This window comes from Panthera pardus, unplaced genomic scaffold (assembly GCF_024362965.1).
Source record: "Panthera pardus isolate Hobbes unplaced genomic scaffold, ASM2436296v1 HiC_scaffold_13, whole genome shotgun sequence".
Lineage (NCBI taxonomy): Eukaryota > Metazoa > Chordata > Mammalia > Carnivora > Felidae > Panthera > Panthera pardus.
This window is the reverse complement of record NW_026526688.1, coordinates 79445916-79460057: the sequence shown is the minus strand read 5'-3', so window position 1 is coordinate 79460057 and position 14142 is coordinate 79445916. Positions and strand designations below refer to the sequence as shown.

The following is a 14142-nucleotide window of genomic DNA, read 5'->3' as shown; positions in this document are numbered from 1 at the left end:
TAATCTGGACCCCTCAGTTCATATGCCAGATGTGATGTGATGGTGACCTCTCTCCATTAGAGGTCACAGACCTTTTAGGACAACTGTCACATCTTGGTGTGTTATATGGCACGTTGGACTGTGCTGAGTGAATGATAGATGCAAGTCCTGGGGCATTTCTTGTGGCATTTCTTTCAGCTGTTGTGATCCTGGTTTATCTTGGGACACACAAAAACAGAGGTTTTAGCCCCTCCTTAGACTGAGTCTTGTTTTACTTTAAGAAGAACTATTTTGGATGCCTGGGTGGCTCAGTTGGGTAAGTGTGACTTCAGCTCAGGTCATGATCTCACAGCTCGTGGGTTCAAGCCCCACATCAGGCTCTGTGCTTACAGCTCAGGGCCTGGAGCCTGCTTCAGATTCTATGTCTCTCTCTCTCTCTCTCTCTCTGCCCCTCCCCACTCATGCTCTGTCTCTCTTTGTCTCAAAAAAAAATGTTAGAAAAATTATTTTAAAGGGAATAAATATTAAAGCATTTGAGAGAAAGGAGAGGCACATAGTAACTCTTGGCTTTCTTTGGTTGGCAGCTAAGTTTCTCGTTTGTGCTGTGAAATGGTGATACTCCAATGGCAAAAGGGCGGGAAAGCTCACATTCATTAGCCAGATGAACACCTGACACCTCAGTCCTTACTAGTATTTACTTTGGGCCTTAAGCATATACTGTGGTTAACACGGTAGCTTGTCTTGACATTATCCCCTCTCTATGGTTTTGTTTTTCTTTTTATCTCCTCTTTCTTAGAACATTTTGGTAAACCAGTTTGAATGCCAAGTTACTATATTCAGTACCAGAATGTTTGGATAATATTGCTTTGTCATTGAGTTTACATCCCTGATCTGTAAAAACAATCCTTGCCAGTAGTGTTTTCATGCCTGTATTTTAACCCCAAGGCTACCTTATTTTTCTAAAAAGAGAAAAAAAAGAATCATGTATTAGTTTGCTAGGGCTGCCATGACAAACTTCCACAGACTGGATTGGGTGGCTTACACAACAGGAATTTATTGTCTTACTGCCCTGGAGGCTGGGAGTCCAAAATCGAGGCGTGAGCAGGGTTAGTTCTTTCTGAGGGCTGTGAGGAAAGCCTCTGTTCCAGGCGTTCCTCTCTAGCTTGTAGATGGACGTTTTGTTCCTTGCCTCGCCACCTTGTCTTCCCTTTGTGTGTGTGTTTGTGTTCGAACTTTGCCCTTCTGTAAGGACACCTGTCATGCTGGATTAGGGCCCCCCCTCCCGCCCCCAGTAACCCCACTTTAACTTGATTATACTTGTAAAGACTCCCTAAGTAAGATCACATTCTGAGATCTGGAGGGTTAGGACTGTACTATGTAAACTGGGCGGGGGTGGGCCACAATTGAACTCCTAACACGGGGCAATGAAAATGCTCTACTGATGTTGAGCACTTACAAATCAGACTTTCTTCACTTTGAAGCCAAGAAGTTTTGAAGGTGATTGCTATCCTTGGGGATGTTTTTGCACGTGGGCCCCTCAACTCATTAGGTTGAGACCCTGAAATCTTATCAGTTGTTGGCACAGTTTCCAGAAATTCTTTAAAGAAGTACCATCATCTCTTGTTTGGATCGGGCAGTAGCCTCCTAACTTGTTTTCCCTTTTCCCCTCTTGTCCATCTTCCATGTGTTCTTGACACAGCATCCAGAGTGATGCTGTTAAATACTCGATCATGTCCCTTCTCAGACCCCTCCAGAAGCTCCCCCTCTTGCTTGTAATAGATGCTCAGGTCCTTTCTGAACTGCTTCCCATTGTCTTTGACTTTCTTGCCTTTTGCTCTGTCTGTCCCCCCCCCCCCCCCTCTGCTGCCCCACCTCAGTCAGCATCAGCAGTACTAGCCTTTTGCTGTCCTACACCAGGTCTGTTCATGACTGTGCCCTCTGTCTGGAAAGTCTCCTCTGCAGTTATCCATGTGGCTTGCTTCTTGCATCATTCAAGTCTTTGCTTCGATACCATCTTTTCTGTGCCATCTGCTCAGATCTGTTCAGGCTCTCCCCAGATGTTCCCATTTTCCTAACCTTTCTTCAGTTTTCTCCATGGCTCTTACCTGTTTACCAATGTCCTATGTAATTTATGTTTTATTATTTGCCTTCTCTATTCCCTTTCTACTTCCCCCCTCTCACTTTGGCCTGTCACCCACTCTCACTCCAGTTGGTGTGATTTATTTGTTGCAGTATGCTCTGTGTCTAGAACACTGTGCCTGGCAAATGTTTGGGTAAATGAGTAGAATGTGGATGTGTAGAATGAAGAACGGGGACGCTGAGAAAGGAACACTGGAATTCTGGCCACTTGGATTCCTGGAAGTATAGGAATGAGATGAAGGCAGATGGGATGAAGGACAACTTAAAGGAATCAATAAATGTAAAGTGGTCAGGAGAGTACCTGACATTATAAGGTATGGTAGGCAGATTAATGGCCCTCCAAAGAGGTCTCTTCCTATTCCTGGAACTTGTGAGTATGTTATTTTACATGACAGAAGGGACTTTGCAGATGAGATGAAAGGCCTTGTGGTGGTGAGATTATCCTTGGTTAGGATGGTGGTCTTTAAGAGTCCAAGAAGCTGTGTGACAGGAGGTCAGAATGATGTGACTGGGGGATGGTGGCTGTGAGCCAAGGAATTTGGGCACCTGTAGAGCCTCGAGAAGGCAAGGGAACAGTGTTCGCCTCGAGCCTCCAGAAGAAATGCATCCCCGTGAGACCCGTTTTGGCCTTCTGACGTCCAGGCCAAAGGTTCCAAAAATCTTCCTTATTTATAAGATAATAAATTTGTGGTGTTGTAAGCCACTACATTTATAGTGATTAGTTACAGCAGCAGCAGATACATTTAAGTGTCAACTAATTGTTCCGTTCTCACTATAAGATTTTCTTTGAACAACCAATTCTGTGGCCCAAGACAGTTTGAAAACTGGTAGGCTGGGTGATCGCTAGCAATCTCTGCTCAGTGACAGGTACTCTCTCTGTACACAGAACCTAGCCCGAATAGACCCTTTGCACTGCTGAATGTGTGCAGTGCAGTTGAAGCTTGGAAGAAGGTGTAGCGAAGATTGGGGTGGTGGTCTCCAGTGTGGACCTGCCTGTGGGATTCTTTGCAGTGTTCAGATCCCTTCCTTTGAAAGTACTCTCTTTGTAATTATTTTGGCTAACAGAATCTGGCTGTCTGTTAATGTGCCATGTTGGGTCTTGAGTCTTACACTCCAAGTTTGTGCATTTTTTTCCTGAGGCACATGCATCATTGTGGACTCACCTTATTTTCCTCGACTCCATAAATTTGTCAATTTAGGTCTAGAATATTCTAGTGACTTTAGATGGTGCTTTTCCTACGATTAAGAAGACCTTACTACATAGACACTCCAGTTGGGCTGGAATTGGAGAGTTAGGGCCAGGAATGTCTTAATGTAACAGTTCCAGAGACCAGGCTGGCCCTTGAGCTGTTGCTGGAACAGCCTGTGATTTGGCCTTCAGGGCTGCATTTTGGATTTGTGAGATGTTTGCATTATTTTAAAAAATCTACAAAGAGAGTCATTTACCTTCTTATTTGACTCCTATAGAGAGGCTTTTTTAGTATGTAGTGCTGCTGCCAGTTTTGTAAATCTGGAAAACAGAAGGAAAATATGAAGCCAGTTTACAGATCTAGAGGAATTTTGTTTCATTTCCAAGTTGAGTTGGGTTAACATCGGCATTATTTCCTTGGCATGAATCTGGCATGAAAGATATGAAGTTCTTAGAGTCTGTACCCTGTTCCTCTCTAAATAAAACACTGAAGAATTTTGGTACGTGTTTTGATGTGCAGAATGGGTGGCAGACCTTCTCTTGGCAGAGCTTTTGCATATTTGATAAACTAGTTACTTGGGTCTCTACATGCAAAGGAATGTGAACATCTAGGTGCAGTTTGCCTATTTGAAAAAAGGCTTTAGCATCGATATGGCTTGTGCAGAGTCTTATATTTCAAATTTAATGAGTAAGAAAGGCACATTTGTTTGCTGTTTCATTTTTCTTCTCAAGCCCAGAATTAGAGGACATGCCACATTTCCTTAGGCGTCCCCATTCATGCTTCTGTTGACAGTGTGGGGAGTTGCTGGAGATAGTGGTTATGACCTTATTACCAGAGCCAGGCTGGGTCAGGTAGAGCAGTCGAACAGAGAGTTTTCCCATTCGCCTCCTTCGAAGTGCCTGTATGTGACTCAGAGTTCACGGTCATAACTGAAAACTGGTTAATAGGTGGGCATTCTGCAAAAGATAGTTTTCTCATCTGTATCATCAGCAAGGGTGAGCTTTGGCAATTTGGGCCAGTGTCTGGAGGCTTTTAACTGTGATTGGATCCCTACGTGTGCTATATCTCAAATTCATGAGATCTCAAATGTAACTCCTCATCTCTCACACTGCTCTTAGCCCTGGGAAGAGTTATATGCCTCTGCTTCTTCCTATTTGTCTGTGGATTGAAGACCTAAAAATTCTAGTCTGGGCGACTCTGAGCCCAGGTTCATTTGAAAGAGTGCAAATCACATGAATTCTTTTACATTAGTTGTGCTTTATTTTCTTTCACACCTTGAAGGTATTTCATTCACAGTAGTGAGGAATTAGTAGACAGGAAAGGATGGGGGCATGGAGCCACGTGATTGTGAGTTTTCCATTTAGTTAGAATCTGCATTAGAGCTGTTCAGATAATTGGGTGAGATCTGGACAAGAGAATAATGTTCTGTCTTCTGAAAGTCGGAATGATGTAATGGAAGGGACATTGGTAGAAGCTTGAGAGACTAGGGAAGGGATCCTTTGCCTCCAGGACTTATTACTAGCAGTCTAAAGAGGTCTGTGACCTTGATCAAGTCACTAACCTGTCTCTGAACCTACTTAACCCATTTGTAAAATAATGTGACACCAGGGGCACCTGGATGGCTCACTTGGTTAAGTGTCCAACTCTTGGTTTCAGCTTGGGTCATGATCTCAAGGTTCATGGGTTCAAGCCCTGCATCAGGCTCTGCACTGGCATCTTGGAACCTACTTGGGATTCTCTGTCTTCCTTGCTCTCTGCCCCTTCCCCACTTGCACTTTTGCACATGCTTTCTCTCTCTCCCTCTCTCTCTCCCTCTCTCTCTCAAAAATAAAGTAAACTTAAAAAAAGTGACACCAACACCTACTCTCCAGGCTGATGATAAGGAGTAAATGAAGTAATATTTGTAAGTCATTTAACAAAGAGTAGGCACTCAGTAAAGGCATTCCCATCCAGTGGGCCCCTCACCATCTTCCCCCAATAGAGGAATGTTGCTAGCTTTTGTAACTTGAAAACTAAAGACTGGTTGAGATTTATGTGCAGTGATACCCGAAAGAGGAAAACATTATCCTTTGCATAAAACATCTTTGTGCTTCTTTAATGGACTGTACTAAATATAGTGAGCTATCTCATGATTTCATATATGTTTGAAAAGGCAGAAGATGTCTATGGAGGTATAAACTGTATGGGAGAATAAATACATTTAGAATATACTAAATAAACATGATACATTTGTGATTCTTAAATGGAATGGAGTTTGGTGTGGTCAAATTTTTAAACAATAAAAATTTTGCCTCATGAATTCTAATAACACCAGAAAAAAGTCAACAGAAAGAAAAATGATTTATTCTAAAATAAAGTATTGGGGCACCTGGGTGGCTTAGTCGGCTGAATGTGTGACTTCAGCTTAGGGCATGATCTTGTGGTTTGTGAGTTTGAGCCCCACATCGTGGTCGCTGCTGTCAGCGAAGAGCCCGCTTCATATCCTCTATCTCCTTGTCTCCCTGCCCCTCCCCTGCTTGCTTGCTTTATCAAAAAAATAAACATTAAAAATATGTATGTATTTAAAATAAAGTTTTAACGTAACTACAATACTTAGCACTTAATGAGAGAAAAGCATGCTTTTTACCCAGGGAGAAATATCATATTGGCTGTGCAAATGAACCCAAATTTAATCTGCTGTTATAAACATTTTAAGCCAGAATGAAATTAGGTATTATGAAATATTTAAAAAATTGATAGATTAAGTTTTTTACTTTCTAGAGAGCCTCCTGCCATGACCATATGAAACATGGTCTTCAAAGTATATTTCGACCTAGTGATTTGGATCAAATACCGCAGGAAACAGCTCCAGAGGGGAAAAATATAACTTATGCCAATGTTTGTACATATTATATAAATAATCTATATAAAATGGGTATAATGTATAAATAAGTAAATATACACATATAAACACATATATACACATAAGTGGAACCAATGTACACGCCCCTGTTGAGAACCGACAAAGCAAACGTTAGTAAAATGGAATAAAGTTATTAACAATGGTAATAAATGCACACACTATTAACATCTGGAAGTAGGTGCATGAGATACAAAAGAAAAATCCTGTTGTGGTCCCTGTTTCAGGGATATAGTGACACACAAGACTGTCAGTTACTGCTTCAGGGACATGACATGATATTGTACAGTGGGAAAATAGATAATCCTGAGTGAGTTCTGACTATGTAAGATAGTTTCAGATAATAAGTGCTATGAGGAGGATAAAGCAGCATTAGAATAGACAGGGATTAAGGACCACGGGTGACCTTGTTTTGGAGAGGATGGTAGGGAGGATGGCTCCATCAGAGACAGATGGACTGAGCCGTCAGGGTTGAGAACCAGCCTGGTGAGGGTGGGGGTAGGGGAAGAGTGTTTCAGGTGAGGGAGTAGCAATTTTAAGGGTGTCAGACTGGAGTGAGTTTGGCATGTGTGACCCAGAGCACACCAGTGTGGTTAAACCTTGGAGAATAATTATATGTTTGCCTGGATGACGACGGAAAATAAGTTACTTTGGAATGGACTAAATTGCTAGGTTTTACTCTTTTATGGTTTTAAAGATTTTATTTTTAATTGTGAAATTATGGCAAAAATGAAACAAACGTACACTTTAAAGAAGAATGTTAAAGCAAGTATCTATCTGTAGACTCACCCCTAGGTTATGAGCTAAAATCCCTTCAATCCCTTCGTCCCTTTGCATTGCTCTCCTTTGCCTCCAGTGGTAAACATTGTGTGACTTTTGAGATAATGATTTCCTTGCTTTTCTATAATTTTGTGACCTATATATGCAACCCAGAATATAGTTTAGTGTAGCTTATTTTGAACTTTCTATGAGAGAATCATACTGTGTGCATTTTTTCTGTGTGACTTGCTTCTTTCTGTCCAAGTTGTGAGATTCATGTGTGTTGACTTGTGAATTGATAGTTATTTTTACTCTGTGGTGTATGAATGTAATATAATTTTCAGTTCTGTTGTTACTTGGTATTTGTTTTTGCCAGTTTTTGCTATTATTATGATCATTCTGTTATGGGTTTTCTAGTATATGTCTACAAGTGCACATGTGTAAGAGTTTTTCTTGGGAATTTATCTAGAAGGACAATTTTGGGGTTGTAGGGTATCATCAAGTTTACTAGAAAATGCCAAAGTACTTAAAGAGTAAGTGTACCAATTTTTACTCTTACCTAACAGTATGCGAGGATTTGTGTTGCTCCAAACACAGAATTACACCAACACCTGGACTTACCAGACTAATTTTTGCCAGTCTGGTAAGTGTATTGAGGTATGTTGAGCTTTTCATTTTCATTACCACTAATGAGTCTGAGCACCCTTTTCATGTGGTTATAGGCCATTTAGATTTCCTTCAGTTCCTTTTGTGAAGGGCCTGTTGAAGTGTTTTGTTGAGTTTTTTTTTTTATTAGAATTTCTGCCTTCATTGATCTATAGCTGTTACTTACATCTCCTGGGTGTGTGCTTATCTTCATTTTTTTAATGTCTTAAGCATTTTTCAAGTTTAACACAGTCAAATTTTACTAACCTTTCTGTATTAATTTATCTGTTGCCTTGTAACAAATCATCCCCAAACGTAGTGGCTTAAACAGCAGCCATTTATTTATTTTAGTTTGGACTCAAGTTCATCTGGATTACCTCCTTCATAAAGGGCAGGAAAGCTTTGCTTCTGCAGGTTGGCTGCCTGACCCATGGGGCAGTAAGTTGGGGGAGGGCGGGGGGGGGGGTGGGTGGGGACACTGGGCCACTAGTCTTTCACCAACTAGCAGGCTAGCTTGGGCTTGTTCACACAGAAGCCAGAGGGTTCTAAGAGAGTCGAGTAGAGGTATACAAAATTTCGTGAGATGGAGGTTCTCAATTGGCACAGTGTTACTTTCACCACATCCTGCTGGCTCTAAGGCCAGCCTACATTCAAGGTGTGGGAAGAGAGACTCTACCTATTGCTGGAGGAGCCGCAGAGTCCACATTGAAAAGAGGTGCCTACAGGGACAGGTGGAGAATTGTCACCATGCTTGCAGTCCATCACATTTTACATTATGGTGTGTGCTTTTGTTCCATATGCTAAGGGTAAGAAGCTATAATCTTGTATCATCCTCTGAAGGTGTTGTGGTTTTTACCTTTTGCATTTTGGTCTTTCAGTTTGTTTTTTATTTTAAAGAGAAAAAGGATTTGAGAACAGCGAACTAAACATGAATTAGAGGAAGAATGACGTTTGAAAAGCTGCGATAACGAGAGATGTTGATAATGAGGGAGGCTATGCACGTGTGGGGGCCGGGTGTCTCTGTACCTTCTGCCCAGTTTTGCTGGGAATCTAAAATTTATCTAAAAAATAATAGTCTGTTAAGAAAATTAAGAAGCAAAACCAAACCATGACAGTAGCTGAAAGAGCTGGGGAGCATTGTCAGAAAGTTTGGGAAGTGAGAGAAAGCAGCTTGTCCAGGAGGGTATTGGGGAGCTTTGTACTTAATGATTTGAGGTAAAGAGTTGGTAAAAGAAAAAAAAAATCAGGTAGCATTTTATAATGTAAAAATAAGAATCTTTTGCTTTTATTCCTTGTTTCGTCAATGACTAAAAGAGAAAATTGCTTCTACTATCTCATTAAAAACAGCCCTCAGTTTTGACATTCTTGGCTTCTCTTTCTTGTCTACATTTATCTTTTGTGTGAGTACTCTGGCCAGCAGTTATAGATTGTGTTTTATTTTTTTCAACTTCTTAATCTGCTTGACATGAAACTTTAACACAGTCTGTCGATATTCACGGTGTGGGAGTCAGGGAACAGCTTCTTAAAAGGTGCTTTAGACCGGTGGCAGGATTGTATCCAGGGCCAGGGCATAGCTTTGTGCAAATAGCTCTGGAATAGAATCGAGCCTTTGCTGTTGTAGTAGCTGTGCAACTGTGTAAATTGTTTAACATCTCTGAGCTTTAGCACCCCACTGTAAAATGAAGATAATCTTTATTTTATATAAGAGTATTGAATGAGATATACACAGCATGTGCTATGGCCCATAAAATAAATGTTACCCTATTTTCGAAGTAGAATTTTCCATCATTTTCTTATTTTTTCTATCTTTGTATATACTTCCCTTTATTTAATTTTTTTAATTGAGGAATAACTGTATTAGTATCAACATAGTGATTCGGTATTTATATGCATTATGAAATGGTCACTACAATACACCTAGTTACTAGCTGTCACCATACAAAATTACTACAATGTTATTGACTACATTGCCTATGCTGTACTTTACATTCCTCGGTCTTACTTATTTCATCATTGGAAGATTGTACTTCTTAATTCCCTTCATCTATTTCATCCTTCTCCCAACCCCCTTCCCTTGGGCTATCATCACTTTATTCTGTGTATCTATGAGTCTGTTTCTGTTTTGCTTTTTGTTTGGTTTTTTAGATTCCACACATAAATGAAATCATATGGTATTTGTCTTCCTCTGTCTGACTTATTTCATGTTACATAATGCCCTCTAGATTTCTCCATGTTGTCACAAATGGCAAGATTTCCTTCCTTTTTTATGGCTGGGTAATATCCCATTGTGTATACATACCACATTTTCTTGATCTGTTCTTCTACCGATGGGCATTTAGGTTGCTTCCGTATCTTGGCTATCGTAAATGATACTGCAATGTAGTTTTCTACTATTTTCTATTAATTTCCAATAAAAAAAGATAAGAATGTGTAGGTCTTTGCAGAATGAATTCTTTCCATCATTTAAGCTTGGCCTTTAGCTACCTCCTGATGCTGTTTTCTATGAAAACTCTTTGATACTTCTGTGCTTCTCTGGCTGCAGTTTGCCAGTCAGTTAAGGGCATCTGGCCGGCTGACTTTGAGCTTTGATATTTTTATATTTGAAACCGTGGCATTCAGCCAGTTCTCCTCCAGCGCTGGGAGATACCATCAGGTGTATGTATTCCTAATCATAGCCTGAACTTTTGAATCGGGCAAGTTCTGACCTGAGTGAGCAGATAAAGAGAAAGAGCTTTGGGGAACAATGTGAAGCAGTTATATCTCTGAGGAAGAAGAGGGTGGGGGAGGGAGTAAACATGTCTCCAGCACCTGTTCCGTGCCAGAGTGTAGAAGGGAAGACAGAAGCATCCCAGAGCATGCCAGGTTGAGGGTGATGGGCCCCTTGGCAAAGGAGTTGGGTTGTGCCTCCTCTTGGGTTGGGCGAAGAGCCCTACAGCTCTAGTGACCTTAGGATGAATACATTTCTTCTAAGCCTGGACTGAAAACAAGGCCCCAGGTAATCATTAAATCTTTCTTTCTAGGTCTTTCAGCAGCCCAGCGGAAGTTTGCACATTCACTCCGAGACTTTAAATTTGAGTTCATCGGTGACGCAGAGACAGATGATGAACGCTGCATAGGTATGTAACAGTGAGGTTTTGGTTTATTCTCCTTTGCTTTGGCTACGAAATAATCGTAACTTTCTCTTTATAGATGCTTCCTTACGTGAATTTTCTAATTTTTTGAAGAATCTGGAAGAACAGAGAGAAATTATGGTGAGTTGCGGGATGTGAATTAGTAACTTGAACTTCAAGCAGAGAAAATCTGGGTCTAGATGCTGGTTCTGGTAGAAGTTTTGATGCATTTATCTGCGGATGAAGTAACACTTAGCAGTGGAGAGCCCTGGATGAGGTTTCAAGAGCCTGGATTTCTAGTTCCACAGTGGTGCTGACTGTGGTGAGATCTTAGACAAGTTGCTGGACCTCTAGACCAGGGCCCGGTTTCTTTATCCATAAAGTAGTGGGTTGGACTATAGCAGTGCTTTCTAGATTTTTGTTAGCAGTGGAGCACTTTCATTTAAATTGAGTCTCAGGCGGAACATTGATGTAACTAGAAGATCAAGGCAGAAAAGCTTATGTAGAGGCAGAGGGACAGCAGAGCAATGTTAGAGTCTGAATCATAATTTTATAGATTTTTAGGCTGTGTGGAGGGAGAGAATTTGGGCCAGGAAGTCCTTAGAATCCCTCTTTGCCTTGAGGTTCATGATCACAACAGTAAGAATAATAAGTACGTTCCATTGGGTGCTCTCCACATGCTTGATGCTGTATGCCGAGTGCATTGAGTGGATGATTTTATTTAACAAAAAGCTCAGCAATGGATTTTGAGGGTATTGAGTAATAATTTCACTTTTCTTAAAAGCTTCTTTCCTAATGTCTGTGATTCATTCCTTCAATACAGATTTATAGGAGAATTGCTCCCAGATTATTATATATTATCTATTCTCACCAGATTTTACAGGCGTTAAAAAAAAATGACAAACTGGCTTTTTTTGTATCCTTGAGGATGAATCCTACTTAGAATTACGTTAAAGTATAAATGTACCAGTTGGTTCAGAAGTGCTTATAATAATAATATTGAACATGATAACTAAGATAGTTAGCCTTTAGTGTGTGTCTGGTACAGGGATATCAACCCTATGATCAACCTATGATAGAGACTCTTTTGTTGTTCCCTATTTTACACTTGAAACTGAGCCATAGTACCTTGCCCAAGATCACATGGTAGCTGAGAGGTAGAGCCAGAACCAGGCACTCTGAATCACCCACCATTTTGGTCAGCTTCCTAGATGTTACTGTAATTAATCTCTTTGGTGGTGGCGGTGGTGGGATTTCTGTCTAGTGTAGTTGCAGTAGGCGAAGAAGTAGTGGGAGGACATTGATTTTGATTTAAAAGTGACAGTGCCATATGGCTTCTAAAAACCCCAATATAATTTGCATTGTACCCTATATCCTGAGATGATTTGTTTATATTGTGAATACTGTAGAGGGCATGTGAAGGTACTGTGGTCTTGTTAGGTTTTTCTGGCACAGACTGACATCTTCAGCCATTATTTGTGTGATCCCGAGTCACTAATTTTTCAGCCATTTAAGGAAGTCTAAATGTGATAGTGGATAAAAATAATGCTATCACCTTTGTACTACATGTGGGTGTGTGGGTAGTGATGGAAGTGTGTGTACTCAGTTTATGTATTTAATAGTATCAACTTTTTTGTTCCCAGCCCTCTTTGGTATTTAGTTGTATTTCTCCTGGGATCCTGAGCTTTCAGCAAATATACATTTGATCTCTGAGTGTTTCAATTACTGTTTAGAATCTGAGCACACAAAGGAAAACCAAGCAAGCTTCCTCATGGAAGTTGCATTCTAGGAAGGGAAGGTGATAAATAAACATGTACTATAGGTCAGGTAGCGTAAGTCCTACAAAATCAAATAAAGAGGGGCCTTTGGCAGCTCAGTTAAGCATCCGACTTCAGCTCAGGTCATGATCTTGTGGGTTGTGAGTTCGAGCCCTGCTTCAGGCTCTCTGTTGTCATCTTAGGGCCCGCTTGGGATTCTCTCTCTGTCCCTCTCTCTCTCTGCCCCTCCCCAACTTGTGCGTTCTCGCTCTCTCTCAAAATAAATGAATAAACCTAAAAACAAACAAACAAACAAACAAACAAAAACAAAAAAAATCAAAGTGAAGGAAAGTTAGTAGCCAAAGAGTCAGAGAGTAGGGCAGGGTACTCCTCTATGTAGGGTGGTGAGGGGAGGCCTGTACAGCTGAGAACTATGTGAGGCATCCTGACATTTAGGGGAAGAGTGTTAGGTGGACCCGTGCTGGATTTTATCACCACCAAAATACTGTGTGACTACTTCCTGTCTTGATGTCCTATTCCTATTTCTTGATGTCCAAAACACAGCCTGTTTTGTGTTCTTTGAGATGCACTGACTAGGTCAAAAAACTGGAATGTGGTCTTAGCTCCAGGCTGTCAGATGCAGATAGTGTGGTTCTCAGAGCTATTAATAGCTGGCATCTTGGTGTAATCTTCAGCTGTGTTGGGGGTTGATAGGGTCTTTTAGATAGGATGGGGATGATGGGGCTGGGTTTCTGGTACAGGGTAGAAGTAGAAATAGGATGTTGTCTGTATAAGGCTGGAACCTCAGGGAGGAATGGGACAGTATGTTATAACACATTTGTGGGAACAGCGACTCCTGCATAGCAGGAAACTATTCAAAGCCAGAAGGCAGTTTGGTGGTGGGGGGTGGGGAGCAGCTATGACCAACCATAGAATTAAAAGGACACCTCGTGCTTTTTTTTTTTTTTTTTTTTAAAGCTTTTTAGTTTGGAAAAGTTTGAGCATGTACAAAAAGTAGAGAGAAAAATACGATTTTTAAAAAAATTTTTTTTTAACATTTATTTATGTTTGAGACAGAGAGCATGAACAGGGGAGGGTCAGAGAAAGAGGGAGACACAGAATCTGAAACAGGCTCCAGGCTCTGAGCCGTCAGCACAGAGCCTGATGCGGGGCTCGAACCCACGGACCGTGAGATCATGACCTGAGCCGAAGTCGGCTGCTTAACCGACTGAGCCACCCAGGCGCCCCAAGAAAAATATAATTAAACTACATGTACTCAGTATCCAGCTTCAGTAACCATTGCCACACAGCCAATCTTGTTTCTCCTATACTTCTCACTCCTCACTCCCATGCCCCCACAATTTGATAGAAAGCCCATTATCATATTTTCATGCATAAATATGCTACTACAGAGCTCTAAAAGGTTAACTCTCTTCCTGATCCACAGTGTCCTTCACACACCTAAAGACAAGCAAATCGTCATTTCTTAATATTACAAGGAATTAGGCTATATTCAACATTTTCTGATACTCATTTAAAGTCTGCCCTCCCCCACAGCAGTTGGTTTGGTTTAATCTGGATCCAAACACATTGCATTTGATAGATAAGTTTCTAAGTCTCTTTTAATCTGTAGGTTTTTCTTCCTTTTTCCCCTTAATAAGAAT

General features: G+C 40.9%; 1 protein-coding gene across 4 annotated transcripts in view; it reads left to right on the top strand.

Moving 5' to 3' along the window:
* The window catches only part of ARHGAP10 (Rho GTPase activating protein 10), a 321716-nt gene that overhangs the window by 69931 nt on the left and 237643 nt on the right, over positions 1-14142 (top strand). For 3 of the 4 annotated variants that reach the window (XM_053901202.1, XM_053901200.1, XM_053901201.1), the window contains exons 2-3: positions 10632-10727; positions 10801-10862. In XM_053901202.1, the coding sequence (XP_053757177.1) occupies positions 10632-10727; positions 10801-10862 (158 nt within the window). Of the gene's footprint in view, positions 1-8371; positions 8418-10631; positions 10728-10800; positions 10863-14142 lie in introns of those variants that run through there. The other variant, XM_053901204.1, reaches the window with a different exon arrangement.